This window comes from Gobio gobio (genome assembly GCF_949357685.1).
Source record: "Gobio gobio genome assembly, chromosome: 14".
Lineage (NCBI taxonomy): Eukaryota > Metazoa > Chordata > Actinopteri > Cypriniformes > Gobionidae > Gobio > Gobio gobio.
Window position 1 is genome coordinate 3,471,730 of NC_137107.1, and position 25,764 is coordinate 3,497,493.

At 45.8% G+C, this 25,764-nt stretch overlaps 1 protein-coding gene across 18 annotated transcripts in view; it reads left to right on the plus strand.

Annotated features, from left to right (window-relative positions):
• Positions 1 to 25,764, plus strand: part of rapgef6 (Rap guanine nucleotide exchange factor (GEF) 6) — a 221,757-nt gene that overhangs the window by 142,084 nt on the left and 53,909 nt on the right. For 10 of the 18 annotated variants that reach the window (XM_079834252.1, XM_079834239.1, XM_079834250.1 and 7 more), the window contains 3 exons: positions 19,649 to 19,806; positions 21,069 to 21,083; positions 25,473 to 25,713. In XM_079834252.1, the coding sequence (XP_079690378.1) occupies positions 19,649 to 19,806; positions 21,069 to 21,083; positions 25,473 to 25,713 (414 nt within the window). The remainder of the gene's footprint in view (positions 1 to 19,648; positions 19,807 to 21,068; positions 21,084 to 25,472; positions 25,714 to 25,764) is intronic. The other 8 variants (XM_079834254.1, XM_079834255.1, XM_079834249.1 and 5 more) reach the window with 1 other exon arrangement.

Consider the following 25,764-nt stretch of genomic DNA (forward strand, 5'->3'; position numbering starts at 1 on the left):
CCGTCGTTCTCTTCCTCAGAGCCTCTAGATTGGCGTGTGCCGTCACATTGAGAACATGAACTTCATAACTTCAGACAGTCCTTCCAGAAAAATGCGGCCTTTTTTTGTGATTGTTGCGGGCAAAAATCCTTGATTATGCGGCATGTTTTCTTAAAAAATGCGATGGAAAATGCGGGATATTTATGCGATAAAATTGAGGGAACTTGCAAAAACTGCGGTTTGATGAAAAAGAGAAAAAAAAGCAGAAAGTGCTGGGAATATTTAAGTTCTCATCTTGTTTTTATTGAAGACCTTAATAAACACACGGCTCAAATTTACAAAACATTGAGTCAAACAAGTTCTGTAGCTTTACAAAAGAAATATGCTACAACTTCTGAAAAAATGAATAAATAACTTCCTGTTTTACAGAGGTAGCTTTACAAAACACACATTTGAGTGCTTCCAATGCACAAAGTGCAATCTCTTAAAGGGTTAGTTCACCCAAAAATGTAAATTGTGTCATTAATGACTGAGCCTCATGTGGTTGGACACCCGTCAGACCTCCGTTCATCTTCAGACACAAATGAAGATATTTTAGTGTAAATCTGATGCTCTGAAAGGCCTCCATTGGCTCAACTTTACACTCTCAAGACCCTTAAAAGACACTAAAGACTAAAGTTACAAAGTCCATCTCACTACAGCGGCTCTACAATAACTTTATGAAGACGAGAATAGTTTTTGTGCGCAAAAAAAAACTAAATAACGACTTATATAGTGATGACGATTTCAAAACACGGCCTCATGAAGCTTCGAAGCGTTATGAATCAGTGAGTCGATTCATGATTCGGATTGCGTGTGAAACTGCTGAAATACGTAACTTTGGCGATCCAAACCACTGAATCGACTCACTGATTCATAACGCTCCAAACCACTGAATCGACTCACTGAATCATAACGCTCCAAACCGCTGAATCAACTCACTGATTCATAACGCTCGAAACCGCTGAATCGACTCACTGATTCATAACGCTCCAAACCGCTGAATCGACTCACTGATTCATAACGCTCCAAACCGCTGAATCGACTCACTGATTCATAACGCTCCGAACCGCTGAATCGACTCACTGATTCATAACACTCCGAACCGCTGAATCGACTCACTGATTCATAACGCTCCGAACCGCTGAATCGACTCACTGATTCATAATGCTCCGAACCACTGAATCGACTCACTGATTCATAACACTCTGAAGCTTCATGATGCTGTGTTTTTAAATCGGTCTACACACCGGGAAACGATACTCGGTTACTTAGCGTAACCTCGGTTCTCTCTAGAAGAGGGAACGAGTATTGCGTAAGTTCCTTACGCTACGGGAAAGTATTCTTTCTTCGAGATTTCTGAAAAACCCAAAATTATCCTTAATTTTGTAACATTGTCAACGCAGTGCGGCAGCCTGGCAGACCATAGCAGGCTATTCCAGCGTGCTATTGGCTGCTCTGCTGGCAACTGCAGCAGCCTATCGGTGAGCCCGCGTGACGTGGCGACCAATGAGGGCGCTTCGCGCCCACCTGGCTTCATTTGCCTACAGGTGGGGCGTGGCCACGTGTATATAAGCGGGGCTCACGGGCTGCATATTCGGTTTTCGTAGTTCTGAAGCGTAAAAGCCCGCGGGGCGCACGGCAAGGAACGCAATACTCGTTCCCTCTTCTAGAGAGAACCGAGGTTACGTTAAGTAACCGAGTATCGTTCTCTTACGAGAGGTTCTCTCGTATTGCGTAAGTTCCTTACGCTACGGGAACATATTGTCAACGCCGTGCGCGCCTCGCATACAGCATATGTATCCCAGGGAACCGGGGAAAAAACACTGCTCGGGCAGGGTGGCCGGTAAAGGAAACGGGCCACCACATATACGGACACTTCATTTGAACTGACGGGTGGTTACAACAGGTGGTTACAACACCCTGTCCCATGAATGAGGGAACGGCACCTGCCGGTCGCCTTCAAATTCACCACACCTTGTCTCATGAATGAGGGAACGGCAACGCCAGTCGCCTTCAAATTCACAATATCTTGTTATATGAGTGAAGTAACGGCACCGCCGGTCACCTTCAAACTCACAACAGCTCGTCTCGTAAATGAGGGAACGGCACCGCCGGTCTCCTTCAAATTCACATGAGCCTAGTACCGAACTTACTACCAGTATGTGAGCTATGTCTGCGCAGAATCACTGGGCAGAACCAACAGCCCTATTGAACTGATAACACTTTCGCCTGTAAGGCAGGAACTTCCAGATTGTAAAATCTCACGAACGTAGACGGGGAGGCCCAGCCTGCCGCCATACAGATATCGTGGATGGAAATCCCTCTGGCCCAAGCCCACGAAGAGGCCATGCCTCTGGTGGAGTGTGCTCTGACACCTAGCGGGCACTGCAGGTGTTTGGAAGCGTATGCAGTTGCAATCGCGTCCACTATCCACCTGGACAGGGTCTGTTTCGAGGAGGCGAGACCTTTAGCGCGCCCTCCAAACGAAACAAATAGCTGCTCAGAACGCCTGAAGGCGGCGGAGCGTGTGACATAAACCCTCAATGCCCTGACAGGGCAGAGGAAATTGCCACCGTCCCCCTCGTCGGATGCTGGCAGAGCCGAGAGGGAGATAATCTGCGCCCTGAAGGGAGTGCCGATCGCTTTGGGGACATAACCATGCCTCGGTCTGAGAATGACCTTAGAGTCATTAGGACCGAACTCCATACACGTCGGGCTCACTGAGAGCGCGTGTAGATCCCCCACGCGTTTCACTGAAACCAGAGCTATCAGGAACGCGGTTTTTAGCGAAAGGAACCTTGGTTCCACAGTCTCGAGCGGTTCAAAGGGATGAGCCTTCAGGGCCTCTAGGACCAAGGCCAGATCCCATATAGGAACCAAAGGGGGCCGCGGGGGATTCATCCGTCTGGCTCCTCTGAGGAAACGGATGATGAGCTCGTTCCTTCCTAGCGTGCTACCTAGCGTCGTCTGAGCGAACGCTGCTATAGCCGCCACATACACTTTGAGCGTGGAAGGGGACCTGCCCAGTTCCAAAAGCTCTTGGAGGAAGGAGAGCACCCGCTGGACCCCACATTGCTGTGGGTCCAATCCCTTGGAAACACACCACTCAGTGAACACCGACCACTTAGAACTATATAACCGCCTCGTCGAGGGGGCTCTAGAGTGTGAGATCGTGTTCATAACCCCTTCGGGCAGGTCAACGGGTATCCGTTGGTCACCCATACATGCAGAGACCATCGCTCTGGATGGGGATGCCAAACTGACCCTCCTGCTTGAGAGAGGAGGTCTGCTCTCAGCGGAACTGGCCAGGGGGGTGAGTGCGACAGCTTCACCAGCTCTGGGTACCAAATCTGGTTCTCCCAGCGCGGCGCTATAAGGAGCACCGGGCGGCGCGTCTCCCTGATTTTCGCTATGACCTGGGGCAATAGGGAAATCGGCGGGAAAGCATACAGCGGGAGGCTGGGCCAAGGTTGGGACAGCGCATCCTCGCTTTTGGACAGAAACGTCGGGCAGCGGGCGTTCTCTTTTGTTGCAAAGAGGTCGAGCTCCGCTCTGCCGAATAGGCGCCATACCAGCTGGACTGTCTGGGGGTGCAGGGACCATTCTCCTGAGAGAATGAGGCCCCTGGACAGCTTGTCCGGGCCCACATTGAGGTGGCCCGGTATGTGCGCAGCTCTCAGCGAGCGCAGCGAGCTGTCTGCCCACACGAGCAGGCGTTCTGTCAGATTGCCCAGACACCTGGACCTGACACCGCCCTGCCGGTTCACGTAGGACACCACTGTGGTATTGTCCGACCGGACCAACACGTGGTGTCCTCGTATAAGCGGGAGAAACTGCTTGAGCGCGTTCTCTACCGCTATCATCTCCAGACAGTTTATGTGTAGGAGTTTTTCCTCGCTCGACTAGAGGCCCGAGGCTGATCTGCCCTCGAAAACGGCGCCCCAACCCGTGGTGGAGGCGTCCGTCGAGATGACCTTGCGGTGTGAGATGGCTCCCATCGTCACTCCCCTCTGGTACCAGTCGGCTACTAACCAGGGCTCTAGGCTGAAACACAGCTCTGAGTCACTCTGATCCTGAAGCCTCCGGACGCCCAGGCTCTGTGAGGCACTCGGGCGTTTAACCAGCATTGCAGCGGGCGCATGCGCATTAAGCCCAGCTGGAGCACAGCTGCAGCTGAGGCCATACGTTCCAGCATCCTCTGAAAGAGCTTGAGAGGTGCGATTTTGCCCGGCCGGAAGTACTCAGCCATGCGCTGAACTTGGCGCGCGCGTTGGGGTGACAGGCGGGCTGACATTGCCACAGTGTCCAGATTCAAACCCAGAAATGAGGTTGATTGCGTGGGCACTAATGAGCTCTTGGTCCAATTGGCCGTGAGCCCCAGGCTGTCCAGATGGCTGAGCAGCATTGCCCTGTGGGCGAGGAGCTCGGCCTCTGACTGCACCAGGATGAGCCAATCGTCCAGATAGTTCAACACTCGCATCCCTCTTTTTCTCAGAGGAGCGAGGGCCGCGTCCATGCACTTCGTAAATGTACGGGGTGCTAGTGACAGGCCGAACGGAAGGACGGTGTATTGATAAGCCTGGCCGTCGAAGGCGAATCGTAAGAATGGCCTGTGATGTGGCGTTATCTTGATTTGAAAATATGCATCTTTCAAATCTAGGGAGATTAGCCAGTCTCTCGGGCGAGTATGCGCGAGGATCTGCTTGGTCGTGAGCATCTTGAACGATCTTCTCATAAGAGCTTTGTTCAGACGCCTCAGATCCAGAATCGGTCTGAGCGACCCATCCCTTTTTGGCACGAGAAAATACTGGCTGTAAAAGCCTGACTCGCTCATAGAATGGGGAACCGGTTCTATAGCCCCTTTGCACAGCAGCGTGGCTATTTCTGCTCGAAGTAGATGTGCTACTTCCTCGCTCACTCTCGTCTCTGTACGCGCACAGAAGCGCGGAGGGTGGCGAGCGAACTGCAGAGTGTAGCCGTGCTTCACTGTTTTCAGCACCCATTCTGATACACCTGGAATGGCTTCCCACGCTCTCGCGTGTGCCACACGGGATAGAACGGCCTCCGGGCTCAAAACGCCGCGCTTCGCGGGTTTGACGGCCTGTATAGGAAGGGCGGGCGCAGTGCGCGCGCTCTCTGTGCTGTGGGCCAGCCGATCGCTCTCGATGGCTGGCCGCCTTACACACTGTATCTCTGCCGCTTCGAGCGGGGAGTGGCTTGTGTGTGGCCCTACACTCGTCGTTCCGGCCACCTTGGGCGGAGAACAAATGGTGTGTGGCGCGGCGCATGGCGCCGGGGGCAGAATGTTCGCGAAAATGTGTGAGCGCGTTTGAGCGGGCACAACTCTTACGCGTGGAACATGACCGGTTAAGAGTGGCTGTGTGACAGCGCGTGTGGTGATTAGGCGTGGGCGCAAATAAGCGGACACGTGACCTAACTCTAGCACTCGAGCGGCCGGTGGCCGCTTTATGTGAGTGAGAGACACGGGATTTGTGGTGCTTGGGTGCAGGGGTGAACACAAAAGTGGGCACGTTTACTGCATTTGAAAACACATACGGCGTGAGCCGTGCAACCAGAAATAAAAGCAACTTCGTGATTTCTCTGGTTCGTCGTAAAACGGCGGTTGTAGACAGGCGAGAGGGCAGTTTTGCCGGCTCGTTGGCTGCGTGAGAGCCATCTGCAGCAGCCACAGGAGTGGGGGCTGACAGGAAGAAGAGTTTTGACGGTGGTCCGGCCACGGCGGGACTTAACCGTCACTTCCCCCTTCTGCTAGGAGGACTTTGGAGGGGCTTCAGTTGGAAACAGGCGAGAGGGCGAGTCCGCCGGCTCGTAGGCTGTGTGGAAAACATCTGCAGTAGCCACAGGAGTGGGGACTGACAGGAAAACAGAGTTTTAACGGTGGTCCGGCCGCAGCGGGACTTAACCGTCTATTCTCTCCTTATGTATAGACGCCCAAAAATACTCGAGCGCCACGTGGTGCAAGTTAGCTTTCTGTATGTAAGAAAAGCTGGCCGCGAGCCCGGGGAAGCGGACAGTAAACATTTTTATCTGCCGCGAGAGCTGGGCTCGAAATCGGGTCTCCGGCGTTTCAGCCGCTGATTTTGCCGCTGTGCTACCGGGAGGGACACAATAGCGTTCAGTTAGCGCGAGCATACGGCAGTACGTCCTCGTGCTTATTGGCAGTCGTGCGTGCATAAAAGACAGGCTCGTTACTGCAATAGTAATATTTCCAGCCGCCTGAACTGGAGAGGGGGCTGAGAAATGCTAGAGAAAGGCGGTTCGTCCGGCCACAGCGGGACGAAAACACCCTCTGTTAATTTTCCGGTGAGTGCGGCGCGCACACGCGCGCTGAACATGCTCGTGACCGTGCGCACTCTCATTCCTTGTGAACGGCGCAATCTGCGCGGTCCAACAGGGGGGAGTGCGGGTTCGTTGGAGAGCATATGTCAGCGTCATGTCTCATGACGACGTTTGTTCGCTGGCGTGCGTGTCTTAACAGGCTCGTGTACAGCAATATGAACAATTCCAGTCGCCTGAACTCATGAGGGGACTGAGAAATGTGCGCGAGGGTGGAACAGCTCTCTTGTAACGTAAAGAGAGCTGCAGGGCTGTCCGTTTCTGCCATCCCTTGTATGTAAGCGGCGCATTAGCGCGGCATGAACAGAGGGGGGAGGAGGCTCGCTCCGAGACCGTTCATTTCTACCATCCCTCGCAAGCGGCGCGGTGGCGCGGCTTGAACAGAGGGGGAGGAGGCTCGCTCCGAGACCGTTCATTTCTACCATCCCTTGCAAGCGGCGCGGTGGCGCGGCTTGAACAGAGGGGGAGGAGGCTCGCTCCGAGACCGTTCATTTCTACCATCCCTCGCAAGCGGCGCGGTGGCGCGGCTTGAACAGAGGGGGAGGAGGCTCGCTCCGAGACCGTTCATTTCTACCATCCCTCGCAAGCGGCGCGGTGGCGCGGCTTGAACAGAGGGGGAGGAGGCTCGCTCCGAGACCGTTCATTTCAACCATCCCTTATAAGCGGCGCGGTGGCGCGGCTTGAACAGAGGGGGGGAACAGCGGAGTGATGTCATCATAAAACTGCTCGAGTCGAGCCCGCAGGGTCGACATAGAGAGTTCCTCGCACTCGGGGCAATCGCCCGCGAGGAGTGCGGCGGCGGCGTGGTCACGGCCCAGACAGAGAGCGCAGACACATGGCGGTCTCTGGTGCTGAGCTGCACGTGGCACGAGCCGCAGGTGGAACGAGGCGTTTTGATAAAAACGCTCGTGCTCTTTTATGAAACGTGTGACGCAACGGCGAGAACACGTGCAATGAAAGGATATAATGCTGCCGGATAGCAGAGCAGGCACGGATGGCTGAAGGTGGCGCGATGCTGCCGGCTTCTTCAGGCGCTGTCCTCTGCTTGCTCGTCTGCACGTTCAACGGCGGCGGGTTCCAGATCCAGCGATGCGAAGGGCTTCGCTGAAGAAAAGAAAATCGAATATGCAGCCCGTGAGCCCCGCTTATATACACGTGGCCACGCCCCACCTGTAGGCAAATGAAGCCAGGTGGGCGCGAAGCGCCCTCATTGGTCGCCACGTCACGCGGGCTCACCGATAGGCTGCTGCAGTTGCCAGCAGAGCAGCCAATAGCACGCTGGAATAGCCTGCTATGGTCTGCCAGGCTGCCGCACTGCGTTGACAATGTTACAAAATTAAGGATAATTTTGGGTTTTTCAGAAATCTCGAAGAAAGAATACTTTCCCGTAGCGTAAGGAACTTACGCAATACGAGAGAACCTCTCGTAAGAGAACTGCTTTGCTTTGGTCTTCTGCTGTTATTTTTGTTGGCAGATGGGAATTTGCGGCTTCATCATGGTTTCAGCGATATCTATTGTTTGTCCACGGGGTTTGCAGCTTTTCGATGACATTCGCGTCGGGTTATTACGTCACTTCAAAGCGTTCCCATGGCAACAGGGGGAAATGACGGCTCTTGTGTGAAGTAAACAAACATTCTTCAACTTTCTGCTAATATATATGACTTTTTTGCAATGAAAATGCAGGGATTATGAAATCATGCTAGCCCTGCATATTTTGCACGCAGTGAAAGTGCGGCGTATTTGAAAAAATGCGGCCCCCGCATGAATATGCGGACTTTGGCTGATTATGCATTAAATCATGCGATTGCATAATGGCGTTTTTCTGGAGGGACTGTTCAGATGTGTGTGAGGTCAACTCTACAGCACAGTGGCCCAGGACAAGACACCTCTGGAATATATTGTTGTTTTCTCATTGTGGTGAGAGAAAGTGTGCTCAAGTGTCATGAAAATTACACCATGTCCTAACCAGACGAGATACAATCGACAAGCACTTCGTGACAAAATCTCTCACAGATCCCGTCCCATCAGAAGAGCCTCTCTCTGCGAGTGCACTACTGTCTTCCACTTTCAACAAAATAGATACATAATCAAATGATTAAAATCAAGCCATTTTAACACGATTAACACACACCCCGCATGGCAGTTTACTTACAAACATGATGCATGTCAACGGCTATTCGGCCGCATTTACTCTGCAGGTCTTGATGCACAATTCTGATTCGGTCATCATCTTTCCGGTCGGTGTTTGTTTATCGGTATATAAGGGGATAGTATGGAGCACTACTCAGTAGAAACACATTTTTGACGTACTATTCTTGGATAACATGATATAAATATTAACGATCAAGCAGAGAGAATATGACACCAGCGCAAAAACAGTGTGTGCGACTCAACAAAAAGCCTTAAATGCTTCATAAATATCCAGTCATACGAGAGCAGCGTCTGATGTCATTCAGACTGTATGTGTAATGTAATTTATTTCGCTTGTTATCAGAAATAATCTACTCTAGAGGAACTTATTCTGGCTGCGTTTACACTCGGCATTAACATGTGATCGCCGTGATCATCAGCCAATCAGGACATCAAGTGGTCGCCATCTGGATAACTGATCGGATTTATGTTTCCCGCAAAATATTTAAATGTGCCTTTATCACGGAGTGCAAAACAACTCTCGCTTTGTCCTCTATTAATGCCGGTGCCCATAGAGCACGGGATTTTTTGTGATGCATTCATATACAATAAATCTCAAATAGGGCACTTTATCTACACGTTAACTTTCCCAACATTAATGTTATGTTATGAAACAAAGAAACATGTACTCCGATGCATTGCATGACTGAAGGCGAGCGCGCAAGCATTTATAGTACAGAAAACGGCCCTGAAAGGGTTAGCTCACCCCAAAATTGTAACTCTGTCATTATTACTCTCTCTCATGTCGTTTTAAACGTAAGACCTTCGTTCATCTTCGGAACACAACTGAAGATATTTTTCTTCTTCTCTACGGTCTTTCGGGTTGGGGTCGACATGAGGGTCGAGTAATTAATGTATGAATTTACATTTTTGGGTGAACTAACCCTTTAAGGGGGCGTTTCCCCCACTCTATATTGCAGACAGAAATAGGAGACTATTTATAATTATTATGCTGAAACAATAAAAACATGTAAATTAAGATAATGTTGCCCAATTAAAATGAAAGATGATAGCGCATAAGAAAGATAACGCAGCCTCTGTTGTTGTTGATTCTTTGCGGACGTCTACCGGAAGTTAAGTTTGGGCCACAAAAGCGCGCATGCGCAGTAACGTTTGTTTATGTTGTTGCCGTCTATACACTGACAAAACCATAGATATACATCATTAAGGCTAGATGTCTAACGTCTCTAACGTCATCACCGGCGGCCATTTTGTCACAGGCAAGCTTTCTGGCGGGCTCCTGATGTACGGCGAGTGATCTGAACACAAATACTCTTATCTCGCTGACGGATTTACAAATGGTTTGGTTTCTTACAAACGTGGCTATAATTCTGGATGCTTGAACAAATTATGAATAATTATTCATAAGTATGCAGTGTCATAACTACATCTCTGACGTTTATAACAAACCAAACAGTTTGAAAATCGGTAGAAGTTTGAGCAAGTTATGGTAATTTAAATAGTACACTAAAACACAATGTTAGGAGTGAGCGAGCTGATTGTGACAAGATGGCCGCCAGGTGTGGACGTCGACCTCCATTGGCCAGCAGCGGACGAGACATCTAGCCTTTATTATGAATATCTATGGGCGAAACAGCCCAAGACGCTCTGACCCGGAAAAGGATGTAAAATGGCGCAATATGCAATGAATGCAGACGAAATGATTACACTGTAAAGTGTTTTCACCCCAAACACAAATATTGATCTTCAACTTTTTTAGCCTCTGGTCTTTTTTTCATGTGTTACACTGTACATTTAACTTAAAATATGTCATTTTGTAGAGGAAAACAGCCCTTATTAATGAATTATTAGTAGTGTCTCAGGTGTCACACAGCTCTTCTGTGGCATAAACCCAGACGTCAGACAACGTCCATAACTCTAGTCTGATTAATACTTTTAAAGACAATCGCCATAATGTCAAATGAAAGAATGAAGGTGATTCTGATAACACAGAAGAACAACAAATCAAGAACAAGAAAACAGGAACAACACTCTGGATTTACATTTCACTTATAATTAGCAGCACAATTCACTTTTTGTTGTGCAAAGCATAGCATAGGCTACAAAATACATGTTTCCCCCTCACGCAACCCATTGGAGAGTGCGGATGAGTCTTTAGTTGGGTTAGTAAAATAACGAAATTATAGTTCTTAAGGCGAGACACTACAGGTGAATAGGGAATTTTTTTTAATTACAAGATATCACTGTGAAACTTCTCCAGTTTATTACTGGCATAAACATAAGGAAAAAATGTATTACACGTTTTGTGTAAATTAATGTTTTAATATGCAAATGAGGCCTTATATACTTAAATATACGCTCAATTGCATACTTTTCCAAAAACAAAATCTTGAAATTGGAAAGGACCATGTTTAAAATTCTTGGTTCTATTTGTTGACATGTTAGATGAGAGGGCTTTTACAGAGGGGATTCTGGATATCTTATTTTGTGCTTTAGTAAATTAGAGAATACTGACAATAGCCTTAAAAAATCAATTTTCGCCATGTTTTTTGGAGTCAAAGGACCTATAACTCAGGATAGGAATGATATATCAACAAATCCCTCTGTAAAAGCCTTCAGAATATAGTTCAGTATAAGACTGCAAAAGTTGGTGCTTGTAGTTGCTACTGAAGTGGATATATCTGACTCTGAGTGTGAGAAAAAACTCATTTTGAGAAAACGGCCTTTAAAGTTTTATACTGTATAACTGCATACATTTCTATAAAACCCCCAACCTACAAACAAAATATATATTCAGTTAATTAATATCAGTAGTGTATAATATTTAAAACACGTGGAAATTGATAAATTAATAAATTATTAATAGCAATAGCTATTAGAGAACTACCTTAAGAGAACTACCTTAACAAACGCCAGTCACAAAAACTGCAGATGAACTGTCCCTGTTTGTTGTATTGGTCCATCTCTAACTATTTGAATCTAATTCTGACGGGGTTTCGTCGTCTAATCTGTTGTTGTTTACTTTCTTTTTACTAGCTCTTGCTACTTGCTCTTTTCTGTGAGCGTTTATGAGCCGATTTCAGCGTTTTCTGCACTTTCTCTCAGGTGGAGAATACACAAGCAATCGGCAGCGCGTAAGAAATTCACATGACCAATCAGATGTGGTGTTTGGCTGCAAACTTTCGCGGTTGGTTAGTTCTACAAAGGAAATGTCCATATTTGGATTAGCCAGCGGTGTGTGTGAGACTGAGAGCTTTATAATGATACCAAGCATGACATGTTTCTGTGAATGGAGACGGCACGAGAGATCGCGCTAGAATAACGTTTGATGATTTCGGGTAGAAATCTAAAGGCGCACGGTGACAAAATATAATGAAATAACCACCTTAATGTGTAATGTTGACATTTTTTTTTATTTTGACATGAAAGCTTACATGTTAAGGGAGCAAACTGGCCCAAAATCTCAAAATTGACCACTGCATGAAAAAACGATGTTTTCACCTGCCGTGTCTCGCCTTAATAATATATATGTCAAGAGATATAGTAAAATATATCCTTCAGGGCTCGACATTAACGCTTGTCCAGGACAAGTGGATTTTTTGAAGGGGCAAGTGAAAAATAATTTTACTTGCCCGACAGACAAGTATCCTGGTTAAAACGTCAAAACAAAAACTAACTAGGGAATCACCAAAGTGCAATAATGATTCTGCATCAGTGTTCGTGGAGATCGATAGTGGATAATATTATAAAACGAACTGACGTTAACAAAGTTGAGCTGTTGAGGCGCAGCCTCTCGAGGAGAAAATCAAAAACAAAAGAGCGCCGCTCACACACAGAAACTCAGTTAACACACACGGTTCAAATTGTGCAGTTTTTATATTTATAACATATGATACAGTAAAGTAACATCACACGAGCAAGAGTGCTGTTTTCCTGAATACCATCACGACTGAAAATGACTGATTTCATACGCCAGTTCCATAAACAATTTAACATTAAGTCACTTACATTTTAGAAGCAATATGGACTGTTTTTGTTCTATTTCAACAGCGAAAATAGTTCCAAACAAATATCACAGCAGAACCGTAACCCATCTCACAGCATCAGTGTGTGTTAGTGAATGATTCAGCGTTTGAATGAATCGGTTGAATCAACGATTCAATGGCCGATTCGTAAACGACCGCCTAATTCTTGAATGATTCAGCCGTTTCACTGAATCGACTCAATGAATCGCTCATTCAGACGGTCACAGCGCCACCTACTGGTGCTTTAGTTTCATCTTTCCAACATTTCTTATTTGTATATTCAAAAATATTTTATGCAATAATAACATTATTTAATGCAGTTGTAATTTTTCAGTGTAAATGATTTAATTTGAACAGCCTATAGTGTCTTATTCTAATTTAATTTATAGATCAAATTTAATATAAAAGGAAAGCTGAAGCATATCCTATATTTAATAAGATTATGGAAAAATGCCCTTTATAAAAAGGTACAAATATGCATATTTAAATATGTCAAAGCTGATTAAACACTGGAGAGAATATTGCTTCAGTATAGATTATATTTACAAAAAAAAAATCCGGACAAGCAAATGTTTTACTCGGACAAGTGAATACCCTAACAAAGTTGAGCTGTTGAGGCAAAAGAACAAAAGAGCGCCGCTCACACACAGAAACTCAGTTAACACACACGGTTCAAATTGTGCAGTTTTTATATTTATAACATATGATACAGTAAAGTAACATCACACGAGCAAGAGTGCTGTTTTCCTGAATACATCACGACTGAAAATGACACTGATTTCATACGCCAGTTCCATAAACAATTTAACATTAAGTCACTTACATTTTAGAAGCAATATGGACTGTTTTTGTTCTATTTCAACAGCGAAAATAGTTCCAAACAAATATCACAGCAGAACCGTAACCCATCTCACAGCATCAGTGTGTGTTAGTGAATGATTCAGCGTTTGACTGAATCGGTTGAATCAAAGATTCAATGGCCTATTCGTAAACGACCGCCTAATTCTTGAATGATTCAGTGTTTGACTGAATCGACTCAATGAATCGCTCATTCAGACGGTCACAGCGCCACCTACTGGTGGTTTAGTTTCATCTTTCCAACATTTCTTATTTGTATATTCAAAAATATTTAAAATAATCTCATAACATTATTTAATGCAGTTTTAATTTTTCAGTGTAAATGATTTAATTTGATTGGTAACAGCCTATAGTGTATTATTCTAATTTAATTTATAGATCAAATTTAATATAAAAGGAAAGCTGAAGCATATCCTATATTTAATAAGATTAGTGTGTGTGTGTGTGTGTGTGTGTGTGTGTGTGTGTGTGTGTGTGTGTGTGTGTGTGTGTGTGTGTGTGTGTGTGTGTGTGTGTGTGTGTGTGTGTGTGTGTGTGTGTGTGTGTGTGTGTGTGTGAACATGATGGTTATTTTAGTTCTAGACTAAATGTGAGCATATATTTATCTCACTTGCACAGTAAAGATTCTGTACTCCACAAAATTAATAAAATCAGACAAATGCAAAATCAGAGTACTAACAAACCTCCAATAATAAAACAAATATTTATATGCATTTAAATGTACCTTTATTGACCAATGTCTTGCTGCGAACCTACGATGATTCAGTATTATATAACAATGTTTCTATTTACTTTACTTCCTGAGCTTTTTTGGACATTTTCAGTTAATAAAAGCAAGTTTTTCACTGAAAAAGGGTTGTTAGATGTAGACAAAACGTCCAAGTGGAACTTTCTGAAGAAAAAAATCCAAACTTCAGGAGGTTCTGTTTGAAAAAAAATCTTTCTCAGAGAAAATAAATGTAAAATTGGGACTTCAAATGAACTCTTAAGGGTTAAAGTCGCATGTAATGTTATTAAACCTTTCTAAAATGGCACAAAAACACATAATCACTAGCTGAGAAATAAAAGAGTCACTCGTGGAGGATCCTCCTAATAAACACGGAAATTACACGCCATGTCTGGTTAGGACACTGTAATGTTCTAGAACGGGCTTCATGTTGTCCATGTATGTTTTACCTGTTGACGTTTGGGTGAATGTGAGCCCAGTGTGTGTGTGTGTGTGTGTGTGTGTGTGTGTGTGTGTGTGTGTGTGTGTGTGTGTGTGTGTGTGTGTGTGTGTGTGTGTGTGTGTGTGTGTGTGTGTGTGTGTGTGTGTGTGTGTGTGTGTGTGTGTGTGTGTGTGTGTGTGTGTGTGTGTTTCACGGGCTTGTGTCTCTGATGCTTGTTCTGCTTGACATCACGTGTCTTCTGTTTTTACGGCTGCTTCACTTGCACAGGGGACTGTTTGGGTAAGAGACACCGGCTCAACACACATTCTCTCTCTCTCTCTCTCTCTCTCTCTCTCTCTCTCTCTCTCTCTCTCTCTCTCTCTCTCTCTCTCTCTCTCTCTCTCTCTCTCTCTCTCGTCATAATGTTTTGAGTACATTCCAGAAGAGATGGTCTGCGTGAACATCGTGTTTCATGTCATCCTCACATTTCACTGGCCCTTGTTCTCTTCCCTGCGTGCTCATAAAGAGTTGCATCATATCCTGACCAGGCACATGGTTTCCAACAGCCAATCAGAGCGCCTTGTTTAATATAGTTATGGATCCTGCTGTTGAGGGAAGCGGATTGGTTGCTTCTCCATCTTCTGCACAGTCTGTCATGTCATGTCGATCTTTTCTATTCCTGTTTCTGTGAAAGCACAAGCGCTGTGTGTCACGCGTGACCTGGACAAACACATCATGTGTGATACAAACATACAAAAATAACTAAAAGGCTTATTTTTGTATGAATGTGTGTATGCGCATAAGACAAAAATCCTGCTTTGGTAAATCATAATTATGACTAAACACTAAAATTGTGAGATAAAGTCAAAATTATAATAATAAAGTCATTATTACATGAAACATTTAAATCTTACTTTTTATAATCTCAATTTCTACATCATTTTTGTTTAGTGCTTAGACAGTATCTCTTTAATTACGACTTGGTATGTCATAATTTCATAATTAAATCTCAATATGACTTTTTATCTCAATGTATTTAGACTTGATATACATTTCTACATACTTTTCTCATAGTATCTCATAATTATGACTTGGTATTACTTTTTATCTCATATTTTTGATTCAATTTCAACTTTATTTCATAACTATAACTTATAAGTTTGAATGTCACAATTTTATCTCATAATTTGTCTCATAATAATAACAGTTTTTAATAATTTCTACTTTTATCTCAGGACTGTTTAGCATAATTTCATTTTGTCAATTGTATGTCGACTATCTCATAATTATGACTTAGAATATCGAAATTTTATCATAATTTTGACTTTATCTCATAATGACAGTATTTCATAATTTCTACTTTTATCTCTTGACTTTCTCAATTTCAACTTTATTTAAATTTATTTAGACTTATTATAAATTTCTACATAATTTTTGTGTAGTGCTTAGACAGTATCTCATAATTACGACTTGGTATGTCATAATTTCATATTTTTATCTCTGTATTACTTTTTATCTCATAATTTTGACTCAATTTCGACGTTATTTTATAACTATGACTTATCTAACTTGCAATGTCACAATTTTTTCTCAAGACTTTATCTCATAATTTCTACTTTTATCTCATATGAAAAATGTACTTTATCATAATTTGCTTTATCACCACTCATCATATTTCAAGGGTTATCATTTTTCAAGTTTATCTCATGACTTTTTATCTCAATTTCAACTTTTTAAATTTGAACATAATTTGAACATAATCTCATAATTACGACTTGGTGTCATAATTTCATAATTTTATCTCAATATGACTTTTTATCTCATAATTTTGACTCAATTTTGTAACTACGACTTAGTATGTCATAATTATGACTATGAATGTCACAATTTTATCTCAAGACTTTATCCCATAATAATTTCTATTTTTATCTCATGACTTTCTACATTTCAACTTTATTTTAATGTATTTAGACTTTATATACATTTCTACATAAACTTTACTTAGTGCTTAGACAGTATCTCATAATTACGACTTGGTATGTCATAATTTCATAATTAAATCTCAGTATGACTTTTTATCTAATAATTTTGACTTTGTCTCATGACATTTGGTCTCATAATAATAACAGTTTTTAATAATTTCTACTTTTATCTCAGGGCTGTTTATCATAATTTCAGTTTAAGTCAATTATATGTTGACTAGCTCATAATTTTGAATATCGAAATTTTGACTTTTTATCTCATACTAGTGACATAGTATCTCATAATGTCAACTTATCTCATGACTTGTATCATAATTTCAGTTTATGTCATATTTATGGTGCCTATATTTGTGGAGCCCACTGTATGACGACTTTACCTCATAATGATGATTTACCAAAGCATGTTTTCTCCTGTGTGGCGGTAATGGTCTTCCATACCTGAGTATGTGGGATGTGTTGATGTGCGCTTGTGTTTGGTGGAGTGATGGATGGAGAGCATGTAAATCAGGCCGTCTGTGTAAAGGTCAGCGTCTGACTGGCAGAGGTCACCCCTGAGACTCTTCTGCTGTGTGTGCTCATGGATTGTGTGTGTGTGTGTGTGTTTAGAGCGCTTTCACACTGCAGTTCACACTCCACAGCGTTTCTCATGAGCAGGGGCGCAACTACCCAGTGCCAAAGGGGTATGCAGCAACAATTTTGGCACCCCACATTGATAAAGAAACGAAAAGAAAGAAAATGAAAACGATTCCAAGTAGGAACCGGTTCTCGATGCCCAATACTAGTAACAATGTTGCTACCAAACATTCTAGAGCGCTCTTTAGTCCACTTGCCCATTTATCTAGTATTGATGGTCATTGCAAAAACTGTCATACAGATCGGCTGAGAATGGGAACTGATGATGGTGAATTTAAATTTTACTGTAACTTTACTGTAAAGAGATTCGCGCGATTGAGGCGAAGGACGCGAATTGAGCGTTTTGAACGCGCGAATCGCTCAAGTTAAAAAATCTGAACTTTGGCGGATATTTCGCGCCGCGTTAACCAATCAGGAGCTTGCTCTAGTAGTGACAACAATGAGGAGAAAATCTGTATATTAAAGGTCCCGTTTTTCGTGTTTTTTTGAAGCTTTGATTGTGTTTACAGTGTGCAATATAACATGTGTTCATGTTTCATGTGTAAAAAAACTGTATTTTTCACACAATTTACTGATCTGTATACTGCTGTCTTCACTGTCCTCAAAACGGCCTGAGAATTTCCTCGTTCTATGAAGTCCCTCCTTCAGAAATACGTATCGAGTTCTGATTGGCCCAGCGGTTCCCGTGTTGTGATTCGACAGCAGCTTAGCGCACGTTACCCGGAAAGGTCACGCCTCTTACCATAACGGGGAGATGAACGCGCTCAAACTACAGCCCCTGAAGGCCAAACAAAGGTGATTTGACTCCGGGATGAAAATAACAGCGTCTGGACGACATGGCGACAAACGCAACCGAACCGAACGGAACGCAACGCTTCCTCTTCTCCACGCGGGAGCAACAAGACCACGCCCCCTTTTTCGTGTGTTCTTGTGGGCGGAGGTTAGTCGAAAAACTGCTCTACTGACGTCATTAAAGCAGGAAGTACCAGGATGTAGTCCAAACCAGCCGTTCTCTGTAGGCTTTGAAAGGGAACTTCTGTTAAATAAAATATCTCGCTTGGCATTGAACTTTGAGCTTTATAATTTTACAGGTATTATTTATGCTCTAACAGCAACAGTACACACTAACTAAAGTTTGAAAAATGGGATCACGAAGAACAGGACCTTTAATATCTGGTTCAGACAATATGATTATCACTGTGATAACATTAAATGACATGAAACACAACCCAGTCTCTTTTTGTTAAATGCATTTTTATGTATGATCAATAATACAAAAGTATAAGTAATGTATAACAAGCTATACATGAAATAAAGCAAACAATGCAGTCAAACATTCAAAGTCAGTGCTAGTAGGCTAACGTTACAACTGCAACGTACAGTTATAGCCTAAAAATATAAAGTAATGAAACGTATCTTTGCCCTCAGACTAAACGATTTGCCAGGGAACAAATTATAGATCCATGAGAGCAAAGATCGGCCGTAACAAGACGAATTATAGCTCGAGACGCCACAGAGACATCAGAGCCAGCGGCAGAAGGACTGGCCGAGGAAAGGCTGATCTCACCGGGTTAATGAGCGCCGCTGATCCACTGGAGCTCACAACTCTGAAAACGCTTTAAACAACTACATTATCGACTGAAAAAGTCTTAGAACTACGTTTTGTCACACATTAACAGTAGATTTTAACCAAAAAAAAGACATGTAAACACAGCCCATGTCAGCCATTTCTCAACGAGACGAGCTGCTGGCAGAAGCTCCGCCCATGAGGCGAATTCGCGTCTGTTGTGCAGTGAATGTCACACGCGATTCGCACGAGTAAACTCAAAATGTACAAGCGTCCACCTTCGCGCGATTAGCGCAAATTATTCGCGCAAATCGCGTCCGGTGTGAACGCCACATTAGACGCGTGATTTACCATTTAAGCGCGTGCTCTTAACGTGCGCTCTGAGGTCACGGAAAAATAGCAAATCACGCGTCGAGGACGTGTGCTTTGATATAAAAACCCGCATCGTAAACGCTCGTTTTCCTTGACCTCAAAGTGCACGTTAAGAACGCACATTTTTGTGGTAAATCAGACGCCCGCCCAAGCGTATATGAACCCTTTGGCTTGCCAGCGGCGCCAGGCGCGCCCACTCGCGATATTCCATTATTATCCTAATTCTATTATGGAATCTTATGAGGGCGCCTCCTCTAGCCTGTTGGTCCTCTAAAATGTTATATAATATTGAGGAAACAGCAGCTACATATAGAAAATTCAAACATGCCATCGCTTTGGCGCCCCAATGCGCCGCATAATAGCGCATAACCACTTTTTGCGCCACTGCTCATGAGCATCTTCACATCCATTCGGTCCAGTTCAATCTAATCAAGTGTGAAAACGGCCTAAATGTCCATCTGGATGTGTGTTCATGTGTGTGTGTTCATGTGTGTGTGCTGGCTGTAATCCGTCTCTCTCTCTCTGTGTCCGCAGTGATAGTGGCTTGTCCCAGTCTCAGGATGACAGTATTGTGGGCACTAAGCAGTGCCGGCACAGCTTGGCCATCATGCCCATCCCGGGCAGCCTATCGTCCAGCAGCCCTGACCTTCTCCAGCCGGCCGCCAGCGCTCTGGACTTCAGCAACCCCTCAGGTAACACACACACACACACGATACAGGGCTTGTTCTGGGTGGATCTGAAGCCGTTTTCTCCTTATTTCACGCTCTGGAAACGTTACACATTAAAAATGGATCATAATTATTGCATAAATATTAATTATTATTATAAAATTATCTCAAAACATAAAAAAAATAAAGAAAAAATATTATTGAACAAAAATAAATGTAATTGATCTTACTGAAAAAAATATAATAATTGTTTTCAGGGGTCGGGTCACTTTTGACCCAAAGGTCCTGAGTGTGACTGGAAAACGAAGAACCTCAGAGGGTTAATAAAAATAAAATTATATATACATTTTCTATTATATTCAATGGGAAAAAATGTATCATAATTATTGCATAAATATCAATTATTATTATAAAATTCTCTCAAAACACAAAAAAAAGAAAGAAAAAATATTATTGAACAAAAATAAATTTAATTGATTTTACTGAAAAAAAATAATGATGTGTTTTCAGGGGTCGGGTCACTTTTGACCCAAAGGTCCTGAGTGTGACTGGAAAACGAAGAACCTCTTCGAGTTAATGAAAATAAAAATAAAAATAAAATTATATATACATTTTCTATTATATTCAATGGGAAAAAATGTATCATAATTATTGCATAAATATGAATTATCATCATAAAATTCTCTCAAAACACAAAAAAAAGAAAGAAAAAATATTATTGAACAAAAATACATTTAATTGATTTTACTGAAAAAAAAAAGTGTTTTCAGGGGTCGGGTCACTTTTGACCCGAAGGTCCTGAGTATGACTGGAAAACGAAGAACCTCTTCGGGTTAATGAAATCACAGCCGTATGAAGATTAATAATCACTTTGGGCAGTGTCCCATTTATATTTTTACATTACCAAAATATAAGAGCCTTAAAATGATCATCAAGACGCCATTTTAAGACTTTTTATGATCTTACAGTGAAGAAACTGATCCGCAGGGATTGTTTATTCTCACACACGTGCTCCAAAACACACTGTACAGTTCACACACGTCTATATTTAGTGGCAAATGTCACTTTCACACACTGCAGATATAGATTCCAGTAAACGTGTGCAACTTCTGCTCTGGACTGAGTCAGATGAAGCGGCCGGTTTCAGATCCACTGCTCATGAGTGTGGAAGTGAAGATGCAGGGCGGTCATAATCTTTAGACTAGTGGTGATGTCTGTCATGTGTCATCTTTCTCTCTCTCTCTGTGTGTGTGTGTGTGTGTGTGTGTGTTTCTCGGCTGCACCAGTGGCTGGTTTCTACTGTAAGTACACACACTCTGTTTCTGTGGTGAACTTGACTGCATGTGTTTATGGGTTTTATTAAATTTGAACATAATCTCATAATTACGACTTGGTGTCATAATTTCATAAGTTTATCTCAATATGACTTTTTATCTCATAATTTTGACTCAATTTTGTAACTACGACTTGGCATTATCATAATTATGACTTTAAATGTCACAATTTTATCTCAAGACTTTATCTCATAATAATTTCTTCTTTTATCTCATGACTTTCTACATTTCAACTTTATTTTAATTTATTTAGATGCTATGCAACTGTGCCCTAACTCCACATCCAGGGGGAACCCGTGTCTCCCCTCCTGGGCCTGTGGGTACTCGTCCGATCTGATCGGAAAGGCCTACCAGGCTTGTGGAGAGGCAGGCTCCGCCTTACACGCTATGGCGTTGTTGCAGGTTCATCAGGCCCAGGCACTGAAGAACCTGCACGAGGGTGGTCACAATCCCGCAGTTCTCCAAGAACTGAGAACCGCAACGGACCTCGCGCTTCGTGCGACGTGGGTCGTGCGATGTCCACTATGGTGGTCCAGGAACGCCATCTCTGGCTGTGTCTGGCAGACATGAGGGAGACTGACAAGATCAGGTTCCTTAACTCCCCCGTCTCCCAGACCGGCCTCTTCGGCGACGCGGTCCAGAACTTCGCCCAGCAGTTCTCAGGGCAGTTTCCTCCATCTCTGGGTCCTCAGGGGGCTCGGAGAGTTGTGGCAGGTCAAACGCCGGACCACACTCATCCTCCCCCTTCGCCAGCGGGCAGCAGTGGACGACCTCCTCACGTTCCTCCTGCCCACCTGTGGAATCAGGTAAGTGTTGCACAGCACACTCTCACCTCGCTGCGGGCCGCCTCCACGAGACAGCCGCCCCAGCGCGGTACCTGCATTCCACCTCGCTGCCCCACCGTGGGTACGCCGGTGGTCCCTATGGTCCCGCTTGCAGGGTCTCTGCGAGCCTGGCTAGAGCTCCCCAGTCCATCTCGCTGGCTCATTCGGACCATCAGGCTCGGCTATGCGATTCAGTTCGCCCGGCGCCCCCCCAGGTTCAAGGGCGTCCGCTTCACCTCGGTGAATGCTGCAGATGCCCATGCCCTGCGTGCGGAGATCGCTGTCCTACTGGCGAAGGACGCGATAGAGCCGGTCCCTCCAGCCGATATGAAGACCGGCTTCTACAGCCCGTACTTCATTGTACCCAAGAAAACCGGTGGGTTACGGCCAATCTTGGACCTGCGAGTCCTGAATCGGAGCCTCCACAAGCTACTGTTCAAGATGCTCACACAGAAACGCATTTTCGAATGCATCCGTCCCCAAGATTGGTTTGCAGCGATCGACCTGAAGTACTTTCATGTCTCGATTCTTCCTCGACACAGGCCGTTTCTGCGCTTTGCGTTCGAGGGTCGAGCATATCAGTACAGAGTCCTGCCCTTCGGGCTGTCCCTGTCCCCCCGTGTCTTCACGAAAGTCACGGAGGGGGCCCTTGTGCCCATGAGAGAACAGGGCGTTCGCATCCTCAACTATCTCGACGACTGGCTCATTCTAGCACAGTCCAAGGATCAGTTGTGCGAACACAGGGACCTGGTGCTCAGACACCTCAGCCAGTTGGGTCTTCGGGTCAACTGGGGAAAAAGCAAACTCGCCCCCGTGCAGAGGATCTCTTTTCTCGGTATGGAGTTGGATTCGGTCGAACAGACAGCGCGCCTCACGGAGGAGCGTGTCCAGTCGATGCTGAGCTGCCTGAACACGTTTCAAGGCAGGATGGCGGTTCCACTGAAACGGTTTCAGAGGCTCCTGGGGCATATGGCGGCCGCTGCGGCAGTAACACCGCTCGGCCTGCTTCATATGAGACCGCTTCAGCATTGGCTACATGGCCGAGTCCCGATGGCACTCACCGGGTGAGCATCACACCGGCCTGCCGCCAGTCCTTCAGTCCATGGTCAGACCCTTCGTTCCTTCGGGCCGGAGTGCCCCCGGAACAGGTGTCCAGGCACGCTGTGGTTTTCACGGATGCCTCTGCCATGGGCTGGGGAGCCACGTACAACGGGCATGCAGTGTCAGGGGTTTGGACGGGCCCGCACCTGCATTGGCATATCAATTGCCTCGAGTTGCTATCTTGCTCTGAGCCGCCTCAAAGCGCGGTTACGGGGCAAAGATGTACTGGTCCACGCGGACAACACTGCGACCGTTGTGTATATCAACCGACAAGGTGGTCTGCGCTCCCGTCGCATGTCGCAACTCGCCCGCCATCGCTTCGGGCCATTCATGTCCCTGGTGTGCACAACCGTGTGGCCGACGAGCTTTCACGAGCTGCGCTCCCAGGCGAGTGGCGACTCCACCCCCAGGTGGTTCAGCTGATTTGGAGACAGTTCGGGGTGGCACAGGTCGACCTGTTTGCCTCCCCAGAAACGTCCCACTGCCAGTGGTTCTATTCGCTGACTGAGGGTACACTCGGCACGGATGCCCTGGCGCACAGCTGGCCCCAGGGGCTGCGCAAATATGCGTTTTCCCCAGTGAGCCTACTTGCACAGACTCTGTGCAAGGTCAGGGAGGACGAGGAGCAGGTCCTGCTGGTGGCGCCGTACTGGCCCCAACCGGACCTGGTTTCCAGAACTTATGCTCCTTGCGACAGCCCCTCCTTGGCCGATTCCTCTGAGGAAGGACCTTCTGACTCAGAGACGGGGCACCCTTTGGCACCCGCGTCCAGACCTGTGGAAGCTTCATGTCTGGCCCCTGGACGGGGCCAGGGGTAGTTAAGACCAAGAGGTAGTTAACACCATCACTTCGGCACGCGCGCCGTCTACAAGACAGGCTTACGCCTTGAAGTGGAACCTGTTCGTCGAGTGGTGTTCTTCTCGCCGAGAAGACCCCCGAAGATGTTCGATCGCGTCTGTGCTTTCCTTCCTGCAACAGGGGTTGGAGCGTAGGCTGTCGCCCTCCACCCTCAAGGTTTATGTTGCTGCAATATCCACCTATCACGACCATGTAGAAGGTAAGACGGTTGGGAAGCACGACCTGGTCGTCAGGTTCCTTAGGGGGGCGAGAAGGTTAAATCCTCCTCGCCCTCCCCTCCATACCCTCTTGGGATCTTGCTCTGGTGCTCGGAGCACTTCAGAATGCCCCATTTGAGCCTTTGCAGTCGGCAGAGCTAAAGATTCTGTCTATGAAGACTTTGCTGTTGGCTGCATTGGCCTCCATCAAGAGGGTAGGGGACCTGCAGGCATTTTCGGTCGACGAATCGTGCCTAGAGTTCGGGCCGGGTTATACCCACGTGGTGTTGAGACCCCGGCCTGGCTATGTGCCCAAGGTTCCTACCACTCCCTTCAGGGACCAGGTGGTGAACCTGCAAGCGCTGCCCCCGGAGGAGGCAGACCCAGCCCTAGCTTTGCTCTGTCCCGTCCGCGCTCTGCGGGTTTACGTGGATAGAACTCAAAGCTTCAGAACCTCAGATCAGCTCTTTGTCTGTCACGGAGGCCAGCAGAAGGGAAAGGCTGTCTCCAAGCAGAGGATGGCCCACTGGATAGTGGATGCCATCACCTTGGCTTACCAAGCACAAGGTGTGCCCTGTCCGCTCAGGGTGCGAGCACACTCTACTAGAAGTGTTGCATCCTCCTGGGCGCTGGCACGTGACGCCTCGCTGTCAGACATCTGTAGAGCTGTGGGCTGGGCGACACCCAACACGTTCGCTAGATTCTATAGCCTACGTGTAGAGCCGGTCTCCTCCTGTGTAACGGCAGTGATGGACTTCCTGGTGTGAGCCCCGTCTCATCAGGTAAGAGAGCTCAGGTGGCTCACACAGGGCACTGGAAGGGGGCAGAGGCCATGGCGCTTTGGTAGGGATTCCTATTCGTCAGTACTCCGATGTGGCGTCGAGAGTGACCGACTGAATGGGAACGTCTCGGTTACGTCTACCTACCCGGCTCCTCAGCAAAAGGCTGATTTGATGCAATCACCTGTGTCTCATTTATACCCGCACGGCGTGGCATGAGCACCTGGTGCAATCATTGCATGCCAATGTGCATTGGCTCATTTAGTTACACTCGAAGTAGAATGGCTCTCGCGAGCGAGATTCCTATTCGTCAGTACTCCGACGTGGCGAGACGTTTATGTCAATTATATATCGACTATCTCATTGACTTTTTATCTCATACTAGTGACATAGTATGTCATAATTTCGACTTATCTCATGACTAATTTCAGTTTATGTCATATTTATGGATGCTATATTTGTGGAGCCCACTGTATGACTACTTTATCTCATAATAAAGTGTTTGTGGCATGACTGTGGTTCATCTTCAACACGTGTGTTTATCTCCTTCTCTCTCCTCTCTCTCTCTCTCCTCTCTCTCTCTCTCTCCTCTCTCAGATATCCCGGATCAGGTGATCCGCGTGTTCAAGGCGGATCAGCAGAGCTGCTTCCTCATCATCAGTAAGGACTCCACCGCCAGAGATGTGGTGTGTCAGGTGGTCAGTGAGTTCGGCCTGATCGCGGCGTCTGAGGCCTATTCTCTGTGTGAGGTGTCCGTCAGCCCTGAGGGCGTCATCAAGCAGCGCCGGCTGCCGGACCAGCTCTCCAAACTGGCGGACCGCATCCAGCTCAACGGCAGGTGAGCAGAACCAGCTCTAGAAGGGGCGGGGCTAACTCTGCCTGCTTTACT